This window comes from Macrobrachium rosenbergii, chromosome 49 (assembly GCF_040412425.1).
Source record: "Macrobrachium rosenbergii isolate ZJJX-2024 chromosome 49, ASM4041242v1, whole genome shotgun sequence".
In the NCBI taxonomy this organism is placed as follows: domain Eukaryota; kingdom Metazoa; phylum Arthropoda; class Malacostraca; order Decapoda; family Palaemonidae; genus Macrobrachium; species Macrobrachium rosenbergii.
The window spans coordinates 18,988,606-19,013,776 of record NC_089789.1 but is presented as its reverse complement, the minus strand read 5'-3'; the positions used below and the strand labels follow the sequence as shown (position 1 = coordinate 19,013,776).

The 25,171-nt window shown below is 39.5% G+C and overlaps 1 protein-coding gene and 1 long non-coding RNA gene across 3 annotated transcripts in view; one reads left to right on the top strand and one right to left on the bottom strand.

Annotated features, from left to right (window-relative positions):
* The window catches only part of Nhe1 (Na[+]/H[+] hydrogen exchanger 1), a 44,331-nt gene extending 30,145 nt beyond the window's left edge, over positions 1-14,186 (top strand). For both annotated transcript variants that reach the window (XM_067092797.1, XM_067092798.1), the window contains 4 exons: positions 538-680; positions 1,150-1,233; positions 2,945-3,088; positions 13,609-14,186. In XM_067092797.1, coding sequence (XP_066948898.1) covers positions 538-680; positions 1,150-1,233; positions 2,945-3,088; positions 13,609-13,710 — 473 coding nt within the window. In that variant the 3' untranslated portion in view covers positions 13,711-14,186. The remainder of the gene's footprint in view (positions 1-537; positions 681-1,149; positions 1,234-2,944; positions 3,089-13,608) is intronic.
* On the bottom strand, positions 2,888-23,548 carry LOC136832136 (uncharacterized). The gene is made up of 3 exons (XR_010851088.1): positions 23,201-23,548; positions 12,574-12,711; positions 2,888-3,201 (listed from the first exon to the last, which is right to left on the bottom strand). It is a non-coding gene; the product is annotated as an uncharacterized lncRNA (long non-coding RNA).
* Between the last annotated feature and the right edge of the window lie 1,623 nt (positions 23,549-25,171).

The window sequence follows — 25,171 nt, the reverse complement described above, 5'->3', positions numbered from 1 at the left end:
GTCTTTCCTCATTGTTTTAGATTGATTTTACTTGTTCTGCCTTGAGATAATTTTAATGTCCTTATGAATAATGGTGTGGTATCAGTTGGCCAATGATAGCACTACAGTGCTTCTCAGGGTTATTTCCACAGATTCTGTCATTTTGTTGCCACAATGCTAATATGTACCTGGTTGTCTAAGAGATAGTTCTTGAAGATATGTGAGACAAAATAGCTGCACGATAGTCTTGGCAATTTGGCTTCTGTCTTTGGTATTGTATCATTTGTTGATCTGTTTTGAAGCCAGCAGACCATTTATATGGTAGTTAGATATCTTGGTAGATATAAGAACTTGGCATAAAATGTTTTACAAGTATAATGTGATGGTATACATAAATCATGATGGTACAATAAGTATATGAAGTTAATTCTTAATAAGCAATTTTCTCTTATAAATTGATTTTGTGCTTGCAAATCATGGCTCTTGGTTTATGAATGAGTTGTTATTGTATTGTAAATAAAAAAAATATTTGAATTTAAAGTTTTCTCTGTCTTACAGGTTTACGAGGGGCTATTGCATATGCCTTGGCTCTGCACTTGGAGTTTAGCGATGAAAAACGTCATGTTATTGTTACAACTACGCTTATCATTGTGGTTTTCACAATATTTTGCTTAGGGGGTTTCACAATGCCACTCATAAAGGTAGGTGTTATTACCAAGATTTTAGTGATTTCTGTTGCTGTATTAACAAACAGCCCTTAACACTTTCATAGCACTACTGCATGTGAATAATTTAGTTTCAGAATAACTTTTATACAGGTATTACTATCTCTCATGTTTTGCACAAATATCGTCATAGGTTAGCAAGCAATTTATACTAGTAAGTTTTGTATATTAAGACAACTTTAATGTTTATAGTTACGTAGGTTTTTAGTTACATACGTTTTCTATTTCTTATTTAATTTTGAAATATATATTTAGAAATTTTCCTGAATGAAAATGCAATGTCTTTTTTAATTTTTCTTGGACTTGGTGTAAGTGAATTCGTAGCTGGGAAATTTTCGTATTGATTTAGCAAACCTTGTTCTTAAACGAGTACATACTGGCATTACTGTACATGCATTTAAAGGGAAATATTTACTGTGTGAAATGTTTATGATCTCACTTTCAGTATCTAAAGGCTGACAAGAGACAGAAGCATCGACGACAAAAGGAAGCAGATAAGGAACTAACACTTAGTAAAACCAGGGAGTGGGTAAGTCTTGTTTGCATGGTTTTGGTATTAATTGATATAGCCTTTGAAATATGGAAATGTGGCGCTATGCTTTGTGATCTATGTCACTAAAACCAGGGAGTGGGTAAGTCTTGTTTGCATGGTTTTGGTATTAATTGATATAACCTTTGAAATATGGAAATGTGGTGCTATGCTTTGTGATCTATGTCACTTACAGAATGCTAAGTTGTGCTTTTTTGTTATGTACGGATAAATGTGGATCTTTGTGATCTGTATCAGTGGTAAAGTTGATCATTAGTCCTTTGCTATGTATTAGAGCAGTCAGGCATTTTCTTATATGAGGGAAGGTGAGAAAGACTGATATCTGTTGTACATTGGGGATTGCGGCCATTTTATGTCTTATGCTGTATGACTGTTACAGCACTGATGTTGTTCAGAGATAAAAACAATTCTTGTAATCGTTCCAGTAGGAATCCCAGTAAGTTTTTTAAGTAGTAACTATAGTGTCAGCTCCATCTAATCCAATCTTTTAAGTTGACCAATAGGTCAAGTCATAGTAATGGATTGTCTTCAAAGTTAGATAGGCTACCTTTCTTACTCAGATGTAATTAGGATTCTGCTACTAAGTCTGTTATGCATTAACTTTACCTATAAGTCATTTCTGCACTGAGGGGATTTAAATGCTGTCTGGTGTGCCACTGGCATATTGAGAGTAGACAAGATATTCAAGTTGGATGTTACTAGTTCCCGCAACATGGTTTAAAGCAACATATAACTGTTCTACTTTGTCATACCAGATAAGTATATAAAGTTCTGGGTAATTTAACTAGTGCAAAGGTATTAACTGGTCTCTGTGTGGTCAGGTTTTTACCTCAGGAGGAGGGCCCCTAGGTGCCCTTCCTAGACAGCATTTCAGTCATAACATGCAAAATAAGAACATTCATGTAAGGGGTACCTTTATCCTAAATAACTTTGACCAGTGAACACTGTGTTCTCACCTCCCAGTATTTTTTAGTGTCATTTTAGAGGATTGCCTGGAGTGCTAAATTTTAATGAGCTGTTGGTTCCTTAATGGATTAGCCTACTTTCACCCCAGTAGTCAGTGTACCCATTTGTACCTTGTTGTTGGTTAGTGCAGTACACTTTAGATGGTGCTCAAGGGTTATTTATACATTATTATACACATTACCTCATCACTCATCTGCATTGTTTTCTGTTAATTTTCATTATTTCCATTTAAACTCCTCCTACCAAGCTTTTCAACTTAGGTAATCAATCCTGCTACAATTTTCACCTCATATAAAGAAAAATTTGTCAGAATCTCATCAAGAGAGTAGGAGTGTGACTCGTTGGTCTTGCTTTGTTAACCCATTTTGTTGTTGTCCAAGTTGTTCTGAATGGACAACTTTTTGTACTTTCAGATGATGAAAGCTCAAGTAAAATAACAGTTTTATATTGGGAAATGATAATTCAAGACCTTTGCTTGAAGAATTTATTGACCATAAGGTTGTATCAGAACAATTCACTACAACAGTATAAACTCTTGCTACATAATGATCTATGTATTGAAATACAAATAAACTCTTTTTGACTAACATCTGCCTTTTTGAAAGCGCTTAGGGTACATGTTACTGATATTTTTAGTTAAATTTACCATGTTAATCCTATGCTGAAATTTACCATGCTAATCCAATGCTGCAACAGTTAAGTTTGATGTTTATTAATCTTTCAGGGACAAGCTGTAGATTCTGAGCATTTATCTGAATACACAGAAGAAGAAAGTGACACACCCACTGGGCCACAGGTCAGAGGCTTTTTACGTCTGGACCTCTTGTATTTACGTCCCTTCCTTATACGGAAGGTAACCCATCAAGAGGTATGTGATCTTATTCTAAAGATGATGGCATCCTTTTCAATGTGGTTTAGGTTAGAAAACATCCCTTCTTCACAAAAGGCATTTTTCAATCAGTGTAAGAACCATTGCAAAATCTGTTAAAATAAAGTGTTTTAGTTATTTTAAAGAAAAGTGTTATAATTCAGTATTTTATAAGGAGGTTAATTGCATTTTCATAAGCAACATTAGATAGGTAGTTTGAACATATACACTTGAGTATGAATGCTTGCCCTAAGATAGAACTAAAACTGGATACTGACTTGGTGCACTTAACAAATTTCTAAATAGCTCAAATACTAGGTTATTTTCCTTCTCCTTTCATCTATTTCTGAGTACTTTTTCTTAGTTTTACATGCCCTTATTAACACATAAGTTGGTATTAATGATGTAAAAAACATTTTTAAAGCAAATAGTTTTTATCCATACCCATTAGTCGTAAAATAGCCTTAAACCTTGTGGAACACATCTAAGTGCATAAAGTGAAGCATTTTAAAGCTGCCAGTTCCTTGTGTAGTTTATACCATATTAGCATTAATTCCTCCCCTCTCACCTGAGAGAGAGAGAGAGAGAGAAAATATACATTAAGAACACCCCTAGACTGGGCAAACTTTAAGGTTGGCCAATTAATAAAAAAACATCAGTGTTAAGAAGATATGCAAATGAACTTGGTATAAGAAAAAAATTCTTAAAAATTTTCTGTACCTTCTACGGGAAGTTGAAAATTAATATTTCCAACCCAGTGAGGGGCCTCTTTTCCAAGACACTTGTAAAAATATTCTAATTTTACCAAGTTATGCACATTTTTTCCTAATAATTTTTTTTATTCTATTTTGTAAAATTACAATTACAGCTCACATGATATCATAACAGATAAGAACTAAAATCAGTAACCACTCTGAGTACTGGATATTTATGGTAAAGTATTTACGAGATATACCGAGATGGGGAGATGCAGTGCCTTTTAGTTACTTTATACCTGTACATGTTCTTTCTAATATTTCTTTGTATTTTAGTTTGCAAAATTACAATTATAGCTGTCATACTATCATAAAAGATAGAAATAAATCCAACAGCAATCCCTGGTATATTTATGAGCAAATATATACAAGATATCCTTGGATGGGGAGGTGCAGTACATTCCCCAATGAAATCTCATGTCACACTGATCTCCCTCTATCCTGTACTGAGCCCTAGTGTTGCCATAAGCCAAGTGATTTCAACATTTTCCTGCAAAATTGCTTCAAATTGCATGGTGCAAATTATAGATTCTCACCTGAGACGCGCCGGATCAAACATCTGGAGCTTATTATGCCTCACATTGTCAAGCCTGGACAAGAGGGGTTAATGGGTGTGTATGAAAAAAAGACATATTAGTGATGTTCAGTCCCACAAATAAAATGGAAAGTTGGAAAGGTGGAGGCAAAAAGGAGAGCTTCCATGAATAACAAGTTTGCAATGGAAGAATCTGAAGAGGATGGAGCCATGTACACAGGAAGAGTTGAAGACCCAGGGGTTTTCCGATGGTAAGTCTTTTGGTAATTTTATGCAGTCCTTGGAAATGGGCCTCCTTTTGGAGTAAACTTTTTCCTGGGGCCAAGTGTATTATTCTCTTGTCCTTACAAGGATAGTTTATTAGGATGGTCTAGGGCAGTGATATTATTTTGGGCAACATTATATCTACAAGCTACATCCTTCTTCCTGTGCAAATAAACCACTGGGTTTGCTTTGTCACTGTGCAACCACTACATCAATTGCAACTGTTGTTGGATGAGTCTTTTTGTGCCTTAACACAGCTTCCTGTTGCTGCTTGATCTTCTCATCCTTGAAGTGGACCATCACCTGTTTTTACTCAGGCTACCCTCAAGATGATTTTGCCTCTCCATTGATGTCTTGCTTGCATGAAGGGTTCCCATGGTAGGAATCTGTCAGGTCCATTGTTTGCTGTTCATTTTGTCTCTGCCTGGATTCCCTCCATCTGCTTGCACTCTCCTTCTTTTCAAGTTAGATCTGCTTCATCAGTCTCTGCTTTTGGGTCTGTGGGTGAAGATTTTTTGCAATGTTAAGTCTCAAGATGCAGACCTCAACAAACAGTTCCTTGCCATCATTGACTTGGTCCATATTGCTCTGCCTTCTGTCTAGGCCCCTTGTTCTCTTCTTTTCATTGCAGCCTTCCCTCATAATGTTGCGGTCTCTTCAGCGCATTCAGACTCTTCAGTCACTCCAAATTGGGCTGTGGATGCCCCTCTTAGGAGTACTGAGGGAAGGGCATATGGGTCAGGAAGCTGAGTCACTGGGACTTGGATGTTGATCAGTGGCCAGTCTTCTTATGCTCCCTTGCCTTCATGACCTCTGGTTGAATGGCTGTTTCAGGACTGTCCTCACTGTGATGGAGTTCTTTGCTTGCTGTGTAGTATCAGGTCTCTGTCATGCCTCATTTTATCCTTTTTGCCCTCGACCCTTCTTAGCATTTCAGTTGGCTCTATACCTTTTCCATCAGAGCCTCTCATCCCAAGTGTTTGTCTTCATGGGAGACTTCTGTTTACCCAGGAGTTCGTGCTCAAGATCTCTTAGTAAGTGTTCATTATTGTACTCTTGAATTTTGCTACCTTGCCATGGTTTTCTGAAGTTGTTCTTGTCTGCTGTATAGGAGCTGCCAAGTCAAGTACCCAGTGGTTTGTGTTTTTTCTGCCCTCATGCTCTCCTCCATTCATGCTTTGTTCCCTCCTTTTTTCTCAAGTTCCTGTAATCAGACACCCAAAACCTTTTTCATGTCAGCTTTGACAGATTTCCTGGTCGTGCATAGTTAGACATTTTTCAAGAGGCCCATGATGCTATCTGTGCTTGTGATGGAGTGTTTGCAGAAGTTTCTCTTCATGTCTGGTTGTCACAGCAAATCATGCATTACAAGTCAGATATGATATTTTTATAATTATTTTAAGTTTTATATATACTTACCAAGTAATTATATTGCTATCAGTTCCTACTTTTTGCGGCAGCTTAAGTTTCAAAAATTTCACGGTAGCGCTGTTATTGTTTTGGTGTAGGTAACAGACCCCGCCCACTTTTGGGGAAGAATAGGTACAACCGGCACAGGTATTCAATTCGTTCATGCATAATGTCCATTAGAGAGGAGGCTGGAGGGCTCCGATCATGCAATTGCTTGCTAAGTATATACAAAACTTTATTTTTATATATCATATCTTACCAAGTAATTACATTGCTGAATCCCACAGAGAAAGGAGGTGGGATGCATGGACACTAACTACTCAAAAACACTCAGTAATGGAGATGAATTTGAAATAGATAGGTAGCCAGCATTGCACAATGCTTGTTGTAACCTTACCTGTTGAGAGAGCTCCAAAAGATGGGTACTGCCTCTGGTCGGTGCTCATCGTCAACCTATAGTGGCACAGCAGTAAAGCTGAGAATCGCCTCTACTTTAGTGGGGGCTTTGCCACCAAGGAGTACTCTGATGGTTAACAAAGCCTTATACAAAAGGGTATGCCTTTGCCCTGGGCGCAGTACAAGAAAAATTTGACCAAATATATTGTTACCTACACCTTACATAAAACACCAAACCCATCCATTAGACGACTGGTGGGTACTCCAGGTACGTAGTAATCCCCGGCTCCCAGAACTCGATTGCCTAAATTCAAGGCGAGGAGATAGGAAAATAGGAGACATACTCCTACCCTTCCTCCCCCAGTACCAAGCCAGCCACGGATAACAATCCTAATGTACTGCAGTTTTCTTAAGTGGTTTCTACATCACGCAAATAATAACAGGCAAACACAAATCTGCACGTCCAGTACGTACAATGAAGAATAGTCTGACAGTGACAGATTGTGTTGAAAGAGGGACAACGCATTCTTGGGCGTAGAATGAGATAGGTTCTTTACGGAGCACCAGAGGTTATGAGAGGGGCTTCTGATGCTCTTGGTCCTCTCCAGGTAACATTTTAAGGCTCTGACTGGACAGAGAATTCTCTCCTGGTCTGTTGGCCTCAGGACATCTGTAAGGCTCTTGATAGAGAACAAATGGGGCTAAGGATTGGCTGGGGTTTCATTCTTAGCAAGAAAACCAAGGGTAAACAAGCAGACTGCATCACTTTGTGAAAAGCCAACCTGCTTGCCCAAGGCCTGTAATCCACTAACTCTTTTGGCTTACGCTAGAGCAACCAGAAAGAGAGTCTTCCTCGTTAAGTCTCTCAAGGAAGATGTATGAAGAGACTCGAAGGGAGGCCCTGAGAGCCAACGAAGCATGACGTCTAGGTTCCAAGGAATAGAAGGTGGTTTGTGTTCCCTTGAAGTATTGAAAGATTTAATTAAGTCACTAAGATCCTGACTTGTTGCCTAAAGACAGAATTGAGCATGGCTCTATAGCATTTAATAGTCAAAGTCGCTAGTCCCTGAGAAGACTTCAGGAAGATTAAAAAATCATCTGTTTGAGCTAAAGTGGTCTAAGAAGACAAGATACTGAGTCTTCAACACCAGTCACGAAAAAACTGACCACTTAGCCTGGTAGACATTGGATGAAGATTATCATCTACGGTTGGCAATAGCCTTCGCAGCTGCCTTTGAAAATCCTTTCACTCTGACAAGCTTCCTGACAGTCTGAAGCCTGTCAGAGCGAGAGTGGACAAACCTTGATGATAGCAGAGGAAATGAGGTTATTTGAGAAGACTTTGATGCTGTGAAAGATGTCTTGGGAAGTCCACTAAGAGGCTTAGAAGATCTGGGAACCATTCCCTTTGCAGCCAAAACGGGTCACTAACATCATCGACGAGTTGCTGCGAGACTGAAACTTGTTGATGACATCCCTCACCATACTGAATGGTGGAATGGCATACTTGTGCAGGTCAGGCCATTCCTGGAGCATTGTGTCTGTTGCCCAAGCCAGAGGGTCCAGGACTGACGAGCAATACATGGGAAGACGATGATTCTTCGATGTCTGCAAGAACATTCATCTTGCCCTGAATGAAGTGGATGGCGATCCGAGTACAGTTGCTCTGGGCCCATATGAGAAGATCTCTGGCCACTTGGCAAAGAGAAAAAGAGTGCTTGCCTCCTTGGTTCCTTATGTAGGCCAGCGCTGTCATGTTGTCAGAGTGGACTGCAGTTATTTTGTTGTGTCACTGAAGCAAAATGCTGAAGAGCCAGGTCCAGGTGTATCGCTTTCAGCTCCTGTACACTGATGTGGAGCAATCTTTCTTCTTGCGACCACATCCTGCAACTTCCAAGTCCTGTAAATAAGCTCCCCAGCCGAGGTCTGAAGAGTCTGAGAACAAGGTTAGGTAGGCTTGGATTCAGAGGGAATAAAGACTTCCCTACCAGGAATCTCTCTTCTCCCAGCCACCCCTGAAGGTCCTCCTTGATTTCGGAAGTAATGGGGAAAACAAATGAGCCCAGAGACATCTTCCTGTGCCAGCTGGCCTTTAGGAAGAACTGCAGGGGTCTTGAGTACAGTCTCCCTAATGGCACAAGCTTCTTTATGGACAAAAGAGTATCCTAGAGGCTCATCCACTCTTTAGCTATGCAGGAAGGAAGAACGAGAAATTTCTGAATTGTCTGCATACAGGAAAGAATTCTTCTCTGTGACGTAAAAGCCGAAAAGCATCTAGGGTTGACCATCGTCCCTAAATAGATCATCAACTGAGTTGGGACTAGCTGTGACATAGAAAAGTTGATCAGAAGGCTCAGATCCTGCACAAGGGGGGAGAGTCTTGTGTAAGTCCTCCATGCAACGGTTTCTCGAAGGGGAGCGTAGGAGCCAATCCTCCAGATACAGGCATATATTGATGCCCATCAAATGTAGCCCCTTTGCTACTGGGGCAAGAACCCTGGTGAAGACCTGTGGGGCTGTTGAAAGACCAAAACAGAGGGCTCGAAACTGGTAGATCCTGCCCTGGAACACGAATCTCAAGTACTTTCCGGATTCCGGGTGGACTGGAACGTGAAAGTATCTGTCCTCCATGTCTATCGTAACCATCCAGTCCCCCTAATGAATGGAGGACAGCACTGAATGATTGGTTTCCATCCTGAATTTCGTGTCTTTACCAATTATTTCAGAACACTTAAGTCCAGGACAGGTCTCCACCCTCCTGATGACTTGGGTACGATGAAGAGGCCGTTGTAAAGCCCTTTTGAGTTCATGTTTTTCATAACTTCTATGGCCCCTTTTTTGAGCAGAGAGGTAACCTCCTTTGACAGGGCCAAAAACCTCAGAGAGCCTACGGAGTAGGCTGTCAAGTTGATGGGTGCCGACGCCAATGGGGGCTTTGCGTTGAATGGGATTAAGTACCCCTCTCAAAACTTCTATCACCCATGGTTCCGCACTCTTGACTTCCCATTTCCTGAAAAATGGAGAAGTCTTGTTCCCACCGGCACATGGAGGACCGGATCCTCACTTACTAGAAGAGGGTCTGGTAGATGACTTGGATGACTGTGCGCGCTGCATGGGGCTTGGTACATAGTCAGGACTGATACCCTGCTCTGCCGCCACGAAAAGGCCGCTGCTGCCGAGGAGAGGCCACCCTTACCCTAACAGGTGCTGCAGGTGCCCGAATCAGCTGGTTTGGGTGTTTAGTAGACTGCGTTATCAAGCCCTGGGTAGTTTTCTTCTGAAGCTCTGAAGCTACTGTCTCCAAAGTAGCCCTGGGAAACAGACTATCTCAGTCCAACGGGGCGAAGAGCAGAGACGATTTCTGAGAAGGAGTGACTCATGTAGTGAGAAACAAACACCCCAGCTCCCTCTAATTCAATATGCCTAAGGCAAAGAGAGCAGCCAATTCTTGCGATCCATCATGAACCGCCTTCTCCGCACACGACAGTCTGCAGTAAAATTGTCCAGTAGTGCTGTGCAACCTTCTTTGTCAAAGCTCCCACTGTCCAATCAAGGAAGCTGAGTATTTCAAAGACTTTGAGTTCAGTAGTGCTGTGCAATCTTCTCTGTCAAAGCTCCCACTGTCCAATCAAGGAAGCTGAATATTTCAAAGACTTTGAATAAGTCTTTCACTAAATGATCCAACTCCATTGACAAAAAGCCTATCTTGGCCAAAGGAAGAGATCGAAGAAAAAGCCAAGTCCTTTTGTTCTTGCACTGTAGTTGAAGGCTTCTTTAAAAGGCTCAGTTGTTATTGAGACGACGATGAATCGGTTCCAGAGAGGAGTCTTGCACCACCGGAACGCTGACACTGTCGAAACTGGCTGTATTGGGTGATCAGCAGTAGTGGTATGACATGTTAAACGCTTATTAGGATGTGGCGGTGAGTGCAGCAATTGAGTCTGGCAAGACGTCACAGAAGAAGTTGGCAAAACCAATGAACCATCAAAGTCCTGAGAACACTTGGTTAAAGTCTGATCTTGCACAGAACACTTCCTGGTAGGAGGTCATTTAGCAGGGCGAACTGATGTGTAGGACGATCAGCACCAAACGATGGTCAGAGTGTTCAGCTCAGAGAGTGCGCTCTCCTCCACTTGGGCGCTCGTAATCCACTTTACCAACGTATGTCACTGGGCGTTCGAGTGCTACTGAATGTTCGAAATATACTACAGTACCACCCATTGGCCGCTTGGCGCCAGCTGACTGCCTGGCCTGGGCCAGATGAGCGATCGGCTGCATAGGACGATCGGGTGCCAAACGGTGGTTGGAGCACTAAGCTCGGAAAGCATACTCGCCTCCACTTGGGTGCTCATAATCCACTGCATCAACATATGTTGCTGGGCGTTCGACTGCTATTGAATGTTCGAAACATATGGCAGTATCACCAACTGGCTGCTTGACACCAGCTGAACGCTTGGCGCCAGACATGCAATCAGCCATAATACTGCCTCCCCTCACTGGGTGCTCGGCCGATGCTGAATGCACCCCCACTGGGCGATCAGTGCTCTTCTTAAATGAGAGTTGCGGTACAAGCAACTCGGGAGACATCGGAACGTCTTCCTGGTCCCAGAAGCTGCAAGAAGGTTCAGAAATCTGTCCAAAATCTCTGGAATGCTTACACGTAAGCAGAGGATTGCGCTCCGGAGCTGCTGACTTTTACAGCGGTATGACTGCGCCACCTGCCCATGTCGGAATCGGGGTCCCTCGCCGATACGGCATGCACATATACTCGTAAGCCTTTTCAATGGCTGTCCATCGAAAACTGCGGACAGCAGGACTGACTGAGGAGCAACTATCCAGAGGCAAAAACCTCTGCGGATTCCCATGGACCGACGGTATGCCTCCTCCCAGGTTTAGGGGAGTCTGACAGGGACCGAGTTTAGATCTGTAAGATGCCTTTCTAGTGGCTGTCTGTCGATACCTGTGACCGGCAACAGGTTCGACTGGGGGGCAACTACCCGTGGGCAAACCCCACCGACCTCCCTTGGACATTTGGTTTGCCTTCTCCCAGGTTTAGGGAAGTTTGATGGGAACCTAGGTCTAGGAGCGTTGGCAGGACGAGTAACCACCTCCTCCACTGACACGACACTTGCACCAACACTTTTTGCACTCAATTGATTCATCAGGGCCTTAACAGAAGCGCTCAACTGGTTATGGTATCTACCATATCGCTAAACTTCTTATCTACCTGGGCTTCAAGGCTGGCTAAGGCACTGGGCTCTGAAGGTAGAGAGCCAGGCAAAGGAGTTACAGGTAGAGATAGAGGACTTGGAATAGGGGAAAAAGCTGTCATAGGAGTTGAAAGGACTGACACCTGTGGAGAATGCTGCAACCTAACCTCAGCTTTAGCAGCCACCTTTCTCTCTCTGTCTCTTTGAAGTCTCACTAAATGAGAATTTAAAGTCTTCTATTTCCCCTAATCCCACTCCTTACACTCGTCACAGTTAATGTCAAGAGAACAACTTTGCCCTCTACAAGAGATGCAGATAGTATGAGTGTCATACTTAGCAGATGTCAGTCTTGTCTTGCAGCCCTTGCTGCATTGCCTAATACTATGAGCACTCGAGTCTCACATATCCAGTCACAATTAAGGAAAAAAGCTGATTAGCACTACCAAAAACTACAATGTACTTCACCAAATTCGCCGATTTCCACAAACAACTGGTGAAAACAAATCAAAACAAAAGCTACCCAGCGACCAATGTTCAGCTGACAGGTGGCAGGAACGAATTGAATACCTGAGCCTGTTGTACCTATTCTTCCCCGAAAGTGGGCGGGGTCTGTTACCTACACCAAAACAATACCAGCGCTACTGCAAAATTTTCAAAACTTAAGCTGCCACGAAAAGTAGGAACTAATAGCAATGTAATTACTTGGTAAGTTACTTATATAAAAATTCCAAGGTAATTTTTGGCTCCATTGTCAGCTGTGTACAGAATTTGTATTTTTTGTATTTGGGGATTTTGGTCTTCTGTTCTCTTCAGAGGCTAATCTGCTTCTTCCACCTTCTTAAATTGTGACATAGGCTTATGATTAGTGGGTTGCATTTAACAATAAGTATTTCACAATGGAAAGTTTTCACAAACCCAGTAATCAAGATCATCAGTGCCCTCGTCCCTTTCCCTCACTCTTCCAGATGGAGGCTGGCACTAGAGAATAAGAGGCGGTGGTGGCTGGTGAATCTGTGTGGTGGAACCTTCTTTTAATGCTTCCGGTTGGTTTGTCTGGAATCAAGGTTAATTATGAATAATTAGCTTGTATAAAAACATGTTTTTGTTTAATTTAATAAACATTGTTTTGTTCATGGTAGGCAATGGAGATTTACATTCACTTTCAAACAGATCCTGTCATATAGTTTTATTTGTAGGCACTGGCCAGGTTGTTTAGATCCTTGGGTGGTAGAGCTATCTACCCAAGTGCAGTTTTTTTACCAGTTTTATTTATCTACAGCTGAAAAACAACTGCCCCACCTCCCACTTTTGTGGTGATTAAGTGAAAAATTTGAGTTTGTACTTTCTAGAAATGCTTTATCCCATCAATATATCCTCTTATTATACTTGAATGCCACATTTCCAATACCCTCATTTGGCACTCTGGAATAATTATTTCACCTATGAAATAATTATCTAGCACTTAAGGTTCTTGTCAGAGATGACTGAGGTATGCTTTTACCAGTTGTAACTCTTGCACTTGACCAACTGTATTTATATACAATATCCTTCAAGTAAAGCATAATGTTGGTTTTTAAGGAAAGTAATGTGGGCCTACTATCACATATACTGTATACTATTATGAATACTGTAATTTGCTTTTATACTACCAACAGCCCATATCTTTGGTTAGAGGTGATGTACAGTAGACTAAATTAGTACAGGAGTTTATTTCGTACTGTGCAAGTTGAACCAATTGTATGACCATTTATAGTAAGTCCTGTCTTTGCTTGACCACAAAAACCAGGAATAATTTCTTAACACTGGTACAGGCTGTTTAAGATGTGAAGATTAATATTTTACTTCTTAAACTAATACTCTCTTTAAGAAGTAAAAAGAATTTGTCAGTCTTTTAGGAAATACAAAGAACTTGCCAAAAGCTCTCTCTGTAGTATATCCATTTCTGGACAGGTACGGTCACATGCTCATGATTTAAAGAAGCAGTGTTATCAGAGCATTAATGTACAGCCATCGGATTCCGAGGAGGAGGAAGATCTCTTTACTGCACATTGAAGTTTCATCGAATGGATGTTTATATAATTTTTTCCTGGACTGTAAATTTTTTGTATATGTCGATTGTTTTTATCAGATTATATTCAGATATCTAATAGTTTTATAAGGTTTTGATAAATGTAATATATTGTTATACAGTATTTCTAGTCAACACAGTATTTAAGGTTCTAATGCTCACTTGGTGATACTAGTGCTATAAAATCTATTAAAGGTTGAATGTTGTTAATTTGAAAACCTGATTGAAGGTTGAATATTTATTAATATTAAGGTTTGCCTTTTCAATAATGTTGATAAAAAACTATTGATTTGAGTGACCCACCAAAAATTTATGCACATATTGTACCTTGGAATTGTCATTTGATTTGTAGATCTGATGTTTCAGTTCTACCAGTGAGTCACATGCCATTACCATGGCTGTGCTTTGTACTCTTTCAAATTGAAAAAGTTATTGTAATAAATTTCTGTCAAACCTTTTATATCATTGAATTATATTTCATTTCACTTACTTTTTTTATTCATAAGTACAATTTTTCTGTAGTTGTTAGTCCTCCATCATAAAAAGATTATAGCTTATTTAAACTATTAACTAGACAAGTAAGATATGAAAGTATCTTCCTCAAAAATGACCTCATGAAAGATTTCATTACTTGTCTAATCCTGAATTATGTAAACTTAATGCTAATGATGATTATTCATATGCACACATTGCAATAAATCACAAGTTCCTGGTCTTGCTTAGCAAAGAGTGTCTACAGCATGTTCTACTTGTGTGTGTGAACAGCTTGGAAAGTTAAGTATACTTGACTCACTGGCCTAGTTTAGCTACCATACTTCCTAGTAATAATCAGCTTCAATGTGGAAAGAAAAAAACAATAAAGGACTGCAATACAGAATATATAAAGCAGAAATAAACAAGGAAAAACTATAAAGTGTTAAAAATACAGTATGAACAAAAAAATGAAATAAAACTAAGTGTAGCTACAAGTAAAGAAAATCATAGCACAAGGCTTGAGGACAAATTTTAACTAGTATCAGGTGCTCTACTGATGACCAAGCAGTCATACTACTGCTATTGAAATCGATTAAGTCTGATTAAAAGGAGGGAAAGATGACCACATACAATTTTCCAATAAAGTCCTTTTGGAAAACCCACAAAGAAGGGTTCAACCATGTAGGCACAAGGAGTTCAAAGCGTATCATGTAAAGAGTGCTACAACTTCACAAGAAGTGCAACAGTATAAACTGAGGTACTGTCAGAAATTTTCACAAACAGTATCTCTGCAACTTGAGAATACATTATGTTAAATGTCATACCTGGACACTACAGGTGTAGACCAAAAGCAAAGTGCACCAGGAAGATGCTACTGCTGAGTTAGCAAAAGCATAGATTAAGTAATATATCGCAAAATATAATGGGCAATGTGTTCCTTGTACCAAAATTCCTGCTGTTTTTATGATAAAGGTTAATACTGGAAGAAAAACTATACACCCTATAGTTAGAAATCTAGTTAAATGATTAGAAGTATCATACACAAAATGCAGGGTTGCCCATTTGATTGCAGATTATTCTGGTGTAAATTAGCAGTGCTTACAAACTCTGTTTACATAGAAACAAAGAGCTACTCTAAAGAAGGGCAGGGTCACTACAGAATGTCGCTCACCTTTAACACAGAAACAAAGAGCTACCCTGAAGAAGGGCAGGGTCACTTAACTTACAGAATGTCATTCACCTTTTACATAGAAACAAAGAGCTACTCTAAAGATAGGCAGGGTCACTTAACTGACTGGATGTCACTCACCCTTCTATTTCAAACATCTTTGAACCAATTTAGATTTAATAATACTTAACAAATTAGTTTCATAAATACAAACCTCTTAATGTACTCGGCTGTACAGCTAAATATAATAAATAGTGTAACCACACCACCAGATAGCTAGCTAAGTCATAAATCTCGTAAACTATAACCAAGCTTGAGAAATATTTCTTGGTGAACATCTCCCTTCTTACTGCTTTAAATGTCCATACATCAAAGGCTCTGGCAACCTGAAGTGACTTCAATATATAATGGGCAAGGTAAACAAAGGCATTCCAGTACACTGTATAAGGAAATGGTTTATATTTATGAGCATATAAATTAATGAAATTATATACACATGTTTAGCTTTACTTGAACTTGTCTCTATACATGGAAGGTGATGATACTACTTATCAGCATCCTGACCAACAGGATCTCTAAAAAAGTTTTGTGTTCTTATTGAAACTAACTGTCTCAGTTATGTCCCATTAAGTAATAAAATAAAGGTGCATTAAAATGAGCTGTGAAATACCACATACTTCCCATGAACTAAAGTAGTTTATGCTATGTTAAGTGGGGTACCGAAGGCTTAGAGGTTAAGCCAGGAGTTGTAAACTAACAGGTAGACAGTATTGGAATAACTTCACCACCGACATTGATGTGTCATGAACCACAAGATGCACCTATAAAGATCAAAGGCAGTAAGGCTGAAGTCACTCTGATACCTCCACTTCCCAATATTTCCAGCGATTATTACTCATTTTAAAATGAACCAGTATAAATATGGCCCTTAACTTGGATTTCTTTCAGGAAGAAATTGTGATCAAGCACTGAATCAGAAGTTCCTCAGCTACAAGAGAGTATTCTTGTAGTGTTCCTGTGCAGTACTGAAGGGATGATAGGCACAGTGGTCTACTGTACGGAATCTTTTCTTTAAGTAATTCTTTAGGGTTCTCACTGGGTACAGAAGGATGTCTTTTTCTCTTCACATAGAAAGAATACTCTTGATTAGGATGAAAAGGTGAACTGTGCCATGACATTCCAACCTGTAGGGATCTGGTACTTTGCTGTGGAATATGTTATAAAGAAGAGACTCACTGATCATCATTCCTGATGTGCAAAGTGGCTGATAATCTGTTGTAACTTGATATAATACTCTTGATTAGGATAAAATGGTGAACCATGCCATGGCATTCCAACCTGATAGGAATCTAGTTCTTTGCTGTGGAATATGTTATAAAGAGACTCACTGATGATCATTCCTGACGTGAAAGTGGCTAATAATCCGTTTAACTTGCATAATTCTGATCCAAGGGTGTCATAAAGCCCCTTTTGTGACAGACCAATCACCAGATTCAACTGTCCTCAGAATGAACATGAGGGCCTAGGTTATTGCTAGTGCCTTGCCTTTTGACACATTGTAAACAAGGTACTGTACAGTATTCTGGTAATCCATTTTGAAGATCCTCTAAGGCAATTCTCTTGGGTGTGTTGGTAACTTCATCATTCAAGACCTGTAACTTGGTCTTGCAAGTCTGGGGAGCTACTGGGGATGGTGATAATCGTTGAAAGAATCTACAGAGAATGGAATCCCATATCCGAAACACAGGCCAAAGACTAATAATGGGTTTGCTCAAAGCTGGCCACAAACTTCAAGTAGACTGAAGATAACATTTCCCTGGAGTCATACTGCGTAATAATGAATAAAGGAATGTGTTCCAATGACTTTCAAACGTCTCCTCTTCATGTGTCTTGGTGCTAAAGTTTCTCCTCTAGCTAATGACAGGGTAGGAGACCTGGGAAAACAGCTCAGACAACTATGATTTGGGGAATGATGAATTCCACTCTGTTACCCTATTTTTTTCCGGGATTGAACATTTTCCTGTTAAATTACTATGATTCTGGGCATAAAGAAAAGTCTCCAAGTAGAATTTCTTCAATGAAGGCTCAACAGGTCTTGTGTAAAAAGCCTTGTTCATATACTTTGCCAGGGACTTAATTACACTAGGATAGAACCTTTCTCCCCATAGGTGCAGTGGGATAGTGCCATTAGTGCACCTCATGTGGTGCACTGTAGGCATTACTTATGGTTCTTTGCAGCATCTCTTTGGCCTGTAGCTGCAATCCCTTTCCTTTTACGGTCCCTCCGTTCATATTCTCTTCCATTTTACTTTCTACCCTCTACTGACAATTGTTTTATTGTGCAACAGCAAATTTTTCCTCCTGTTACATCTTTAAAATCATTCAATCTCATTTCCCTTTCAGCGCTATGACCTCATAGGGCCCAGTGGATATATAAAATTTATCCCAAATTTTATATTCCATTCCTAAAACCATTCTAAAATCACATCTCAATTCCAACTCCTCAGCTTCCATTAGATGCTTGAACTGGGATAAAATGATGTTTAATCTTGTGACTGGAAGTCAGAAATTGCAGCTTCATATAGTTAACAAAATCATCAATGTAGCCCATTGATGGGATGAATATCCTATGCTTGTGGAGGCTCTTTTTAAAGCTACCTAAGGAGGGCTGTAATAAACTCTACAGTATATGTAAACTTCCATATGGAATCAGACAACGTCAATTAAAATTCACAGCATACTCCTCTACAACAGCCATCCATATGTGGAAAAAATGGAGAAAAAAGAATATCACAGAGAATACATGAATTTGAAAGAAGGATAAGGGAAAGGGGGATAAAGTAAAAGGTAACCCATTAAATTTCCCTGATTGAGTGGTTGTGTGGCTTTTAATCCTATTTTTCCTGCATTATAAAGCTTTCCTGTGTTGAGACTTATCCAAGGTTACCACTACAACGACCATCCCATATTGGGCACATAAAGAATGGGTGATTCACAACTTTGGAAACCCTAAACTTGGCGTTCATCTTTCCACCAGTATTTGAATACAATAGCAAGTTAACATACAAAAAGAGTGCGTTTCCCGCAATAACATACAAAAAGAGTGCGTTTCACGCAACACGATAATTACATACATGAATCATGATGGGTCAGCTTGTGTAATCTTCATATGTTAACACATGGATTGTAATAATGGAAAAAATTTATATGCCATACAAACTCCTAACTAGATATAAGCAGTTAAAGTCTAGCTACAAAGCAAATCAAACTACATACTATAAAAAATATATATATAGTAGAAAGTAACACTTTAAAGCATCCATGTAAAAGTAGAAGGCACACACAAAATATCCCACGTATCCTGACAAAATGTGTCCAGCCTGTTGTCTATCTGACAAAAAATTAACCTAAACACCTTTCTACTGATGTCTCCAGAACTCAGGTGTGTCGGTTTGTTCCCTAATATTCATTTACTCATCACCTTTTTATTTATCACCTCTCTCTCTCTCTCTCTGTAGGCCAACTTCCCTTTGGAGCCCTCTTGGGTTTTTAGCTGATGATTTAAAGAAACAAATAGACCTACTGAGTCATTTTCAACTAACTTAGCCCCTCTTAACTCTTCCAGTCTAACTTAATCTCACAATCTCATAACTCATTCAGCATGATTAACTAACCTACTTTTGACCTAATTTTTTAGCATAATCCCTTCTTATAAGTGCAAGAAAATGAGAGCAGTAACTCTATTTTGATCACTGTTTTGAAAATATAACCTAATCACCTATGAATTTCCTACATGTTCTCTTCTGCCACCTATTAATGATAAGTGTCCCGGATGCGCAAATTGCATTTCACAATTTCATTCTAATTTTACAGTAATTCTTATGCAAAACATTTACCTAAGTCTGCATTTCCTCTTAAGATATAATGGTGTATCTGGTGTTGCATTTGACCTGGTACTGCAAGCATTCTGATAAATGATATCAGGGCTTTCAGGTTTGTATTTTGGTTACTTCTTGAGATTTGATGAATCCTATATTCCAACCACCCAGCTTCCCCAAACTATTGAAATGCCTGTCTAGTTTTCACCTTCTACTTATGTCACACTTGACTGGGCTCTTTCGAAATGGTTAGTCCACCTACTTTTTGTTATTTTCTCTGACTTCTTGAGGTCACCATCATTATCACTACCTAATTATTCATTTTTATCACAGCACTCCATTACCCTACACAAAATATACCCAATTTGTTTAACTTTTGTAACGTTTGAATACGACTAATTTATCAAAGGCATTTCATTACCATTCAGCTTAGAGGGGCATTATTAGTGTTTCTTAAGCCTCTGCCATAATAGTTCACAATTAGGCAAATTCCTGCAAAAGACATTTCCCTGCTTTTGGGCCAAATAATTTCAGGGTCTCAGAAGCCTACCGTCAGAACTCATCTTCCTGGGAAGTTGTGTAGGTTAAAATAACAAGAAAAAGGTATAACCAAAAACTCACTTTATTAGACTTCAGTACAAGGCATTACATAATTCCAAAGCAAACTTACAACCCCAAGAGAACAACCCTTGAAACAACAGACTAGGACCTCCCACAAACCCAACCTCTCTCTACTAAACTGCCATGCTCTCTCCCCTCTTGCCAGCCAAGCTTTGCTCACCTTTACAAACCCCCTCCCAATCCTCAAAACCACATGATCTTAGATAAAAAACCAAAGACAAAAATTCTTCTTATTACAGTGATACAACTACAACATCAACCGAAACACAAAAACAAGCAGACAACAACAACAATCTACGTACAGTACTATTAGCAGAGATCTACTCCAATTCAAAGTTCCTCCTCCAGGCACTCCCACTCACAGTCCCTCATCCAGGCAGGAGCACGGATTTTTCTCCTGGGGTATCTCCCATTATCATCATCCCTCGCTTAATTAACCTCATTGTCACTAGACTTCCCTGAGGAACTTAGCAGCTCAATCCCAAGCAAGTCTAACACATGACGTAGCATACCATCCACAGACCTCCATAGGGGGGTGGTGCCATCAGTGCAATGTAGGCATTAGTTAAGGTTCTTTGCAGCGTGCCTTCGGCCACTAGCTGCAACTCCTTTCATTCCTTTTACTGTATCTCCTTTCATATTCTTTTCTTCCGGCTTACTTTCCACCCTCTCCTAACAATTGATTCATAGTGCAACTGAGAGGTTTTTCTCCTGTTAAACCTTTCATTTGTTTATCAATTTTGGAGTAGGTTGTGCTAAAAATGTAGTCCTACCTACACCCATATGATGCCTGTTGTGCTCCTCTCTCAAATCAATAGTGATCATGCAACACTTAGTTCTTTAGTTCATTCAAAAGCCAGCTCTTTTTAACCTGGGTCAAGGCATCAGCCTTGTTCTTCATCGTACTTACTAGTGTCACCCTCAATTCTAGACCAAATTCTTCAATAAGCTCCCTCACAATGCCCCATCGTTGCTTTATCATCATCTCTCCTACTCACTTTGTACACACCCTCTTATCCTCTGTGATAACAGATTTTGTCCACCCGAGAACAGTAGCAGAATCAGTCTTAATCTCCAATTTCTCTAGTCCCCACTGCAGGGCAAGATTGATGCCCTTTACTACAGCTTCCAACTCAGCCACATTGTTATATTGCTGTCATGTTTCTTTCACAACCAAGAAGCATCCTCAACCACACCACCACCAATCTCCAACAAACTCCCAACGCTAAACTACTCTCATCGTACCAAAGAACCCCATCCTCAGACCAAGAAACATGCCACTGCCCTCGCACTCGATCATCTTTGTTTACCTTTGGGACCACCTCTCTGGGCATCAGCACAACATCTGGGTCTACATTACTGTCCCATGACCCACCACCTGCTCATCTCTTCACATAGCCACAAGCTACTCGTAGCCAATTGGCAATGGGGTAGTGGCCCACCAATTTTCCACAAATTGAAAACAACTCTCATCCTGATATCTTATCCAAAATCTCTGGGATGGCAGTACCTCTTGCAAAATACCGAACACCATCTTTCCAGCTTATCTTAAGACCCAACGCAGACTCTCAGCCAAAGTGTCAGGTGGTTTAGCAATTAGGCTAATCCATTCAGTTTTAAGTATGTGACCAACTCAAGAAGCTGGCACCTGAGTTTCGTCAACCAAAATGTCATTAGTGTTGGAATTTGCAGTCTTTTATGTCCTTCCTCCTCCCCAAAATAGTTTTTAGAATTTTTCCCATAATTCGAGGAGCAGAATTCAAGCCAAACCCCAACCTTGTTAAACAATAAGTCCGCCCTTTATAATTTACAAGTTGATAACACCACAGCTTCTTGGCCACTCTTAATTTGCAGCATGCCTATGCTGACTTCAAATCTAAAATAGCTACGTTACTTTGCATTCTGTGCTATTCCCTTAACGTCTCACCACACACATCAATTGCGTCATCCACAGTGTGGTACTCTACAAACTTGTTCAGCTCTCTAAGTCCAGCACTGGTCTAACTTTACTTTTAGCTGGTTGCTCAACAGTCATTAAAAGCAAGACCCCATCCTCAATCTGCTTGTCCCAGGGGAGCAAAATACCCTCTTCAATCCATCTACCTACTTCATTCTCAAACTCCCCTCTCTTCTGTGCATCCCATCCTTTATCATAACTAATCCTACTCATCAACTCTACTTTATTTCCCTCTTTGACATACCACTATTGTCCATTGACTACCTTCAAATCTTGACACAGCCAAACAGAACTTTGCCCTTAGCCATTGCAACACCTCCAAACCCATTGATTGCATTCACACCTAAAATTAAATCAATATTGTCAATTAGTTTCTCAGCCATTAAAGCAGTTACAGTAACTGCAACATCATCACTAATCAATTTTACATACATTTCACCTTTACACAAGTTCTCTCTCCAATCAAAGGCAGTTATGACCCTTCCTCCACTAACTTGATCCACTAAATGTGAATCAAGAACTGTACTAGAACAACCTGTGTCCACCAACCCTACCAGAGAATACCCATTCACCTCCAATTTAACTAATGGTAACCTCAAATGGGTTGCTCTTGCACCTCTGAGGGGGAAGCTGTTGGTGCACCAGTCCCCCTTTTCTTGTTTCCCGAATCACATCAAGTTGAATTATGACCCACCTTATTAAACTGTAAGCACACAGCTGGTTTTTGGTCCTTACAATAACACAGCATATGTGGGCCTCCACACCCATAACACTGACCTGAATTCACCAAAATTTTGTCTACCGAAGTCACTGCACACCTGTCCCCAAACCAACTATTGCTTTACTCTCAACAGACTTGAGCCAAGATCTACTCACAGCAGCAACATAACTGAATGTAGCCTATTAACTGATGTGACCAGGCATAGGCTACCATTCAAAAATGAAAACCTCACTAGGATATGGATTTCAGCCCATCCCCCTTAAACCCAGCTAACCCTGCCAACCTCTTAATTCATTTGCAAAAACATCTACCTATTCCACTGTCCACCTTGAATTAGTTAATTTCCCAAATGCTACAAAGGCTCCATCTGAAGAGGCTTCTTTCAGTAGCCTAATTCTTTAATCCTTCACTATCATCTTTCATTTCAAAATACAAGGCCAATGCATCACCTTTCAAAAACAATGGGAAAAATGCGGCCACATCATTCACTTTCTGAAGACAAGCGACCAACTTGACCTTTTTTAACCAAGCAATTACGTCTCCGCCATTAAAGGGCTTAATCATATCAGTTGAGCTTTTCGTTGCCATCTTGAACCAAACTGCCTAGATAGCTTGTAAGTTAAATAACAATAAAAATGTAGAACAAAAAACTCACCTTATCAGACTTCAGTAAAGGGCACTAACTCCAAAGTGAACTTACAACTCCAAGTGTACAACCCTCAAAGCAACAGACTGGGACGTCTTAGGACTTAGTTGATCGTCTTTACCAAATCGACATGCTCTTTGTTGAATCTGTTCCGAACTTCAGACTGCCACGCTTTGGTCACCTAAGCAGCCTTTACAAACCCCCTCCCAATCCCCAAGACTACAGGTCGTGTATGAAATACCCAAAATGCCCCATTTAAAGTGAATCAAGTGCCAGCGCCAAAATAAAGAAATCAACTTCCACCTTGGGCACAAGGACATAGCAAACTAGCAATGCCCAAAGTGTTACGGATTCTTCTTCTCTTATATTAAAACTGGCCTTATACCTGCATTGGTCCTTGCCTTATGACAAGCCCTTAACCCTATCTGGTGCAAGTTGGGTCCGGGCAGACCCATCCTACGGGATTTTTTTCATCTTTAGATAATTTTTTTTTAATAATCGTTTAAAGTTGATTCTATGATTACCAAAATATGGGAAATTATTCATTATTTTAATTTTCATTAGTTTTGTGTGTCATATTAAAATGGTTTTCCCAGAATAAAACCGAAATAACAACAAAGGCGAAATTAGTTGACAAGAAATGTATTACACCTCTGCCAGACGTACAACTAAACTACAATATTGCACCCAGCAAATGGCAGAATTTATACCATAATATCATGATACGAAACTTTCATTTGTATCTACAAGAGTTTTCAAACCTTTTTTTAATAAAGAATATGAAAATTAACAGACTGTTTGATGAAATCTAAGAACTACTAAAAACTGGAAAAGGGCGCAATCAGATTATCCGAGACTAAATGCTCATCACAGATCTTGCGTGACAGAGTCAGATGCGGGTCTTTTCTCAAGCTGTTTCATATCGTATATGCAGAAAAAAAAAACTGTAAGTGCTGACTGAGATAAGGTTCATTTATTCATTTATGTTCCTATAAGTGCTTTCTTTTGTTGAAGCCCATCACTCTTCGGGTAGGTGAACTATGAGATCAAAGATTACCCACCATAGGTCTATTAGTCACAAAGCTACGGACTACCTGATCTAGTGTTGTTGTACGTACAACATATTTTCAACATATAATAACTTTTTCGGACAACAGCTTATAATAGCGACATCTGCTGATTTGCAACTCAGTTAAGAAACAACTGAACACTAGTGGTGGGTCCGAGAATTTACCTGCAGTTTCCCTTAAACAGGGCTTTTTCTGATACTGCTTACTGTTGTCATATTTTACTTAATTAAAGGATGTTACTGTAATACTTCAGAACCGTTATTATATTTAATATTTTCATCTCCAACTGCCATCACTATCGTTGTTTTATCTCCTTCATATGTGTGAACTTTGTAGGCAAACTGTTACAAGTTGAACTATTAGTCTTATTAACATCAACAAATGACTTTAGTAAAGATTTCCTTCACATTATTATTAATTAAATTTTTGAATGACTAATCCTATGTATATTGTGAACTAGTGAAACTTAATATAAAATATACTGAACTAGACTAACAATTTCCATCTATTTTTGTAATACATAGAATATAATCGCATACATACATACATACAATATGTATATATATATATATATATATATATATATATATATATATATATATATATATATATATATATATATATATATAAAATGGTTATCATGTGTAATTTCTTATTTCTTTCATTGCTACTTAGGCCTATCATTTTGATGCCTCTTATGAAGTTAACTGAATATATAACGCCTATTTTTGTATTTCTTATTATCTAAGTTCCTAAAGAATTAAAATTAGCTAGAAGTTCAACATTAATTTAGTTATGCTAAATGCCAGCAGTGATGAAGACTACCATGCTCATCAGTGGACTCATCGCAAAAGATGAACAGAAATCATCGGCCACTGGATTATATTATAACGCAAACCCTAGCCTCTAT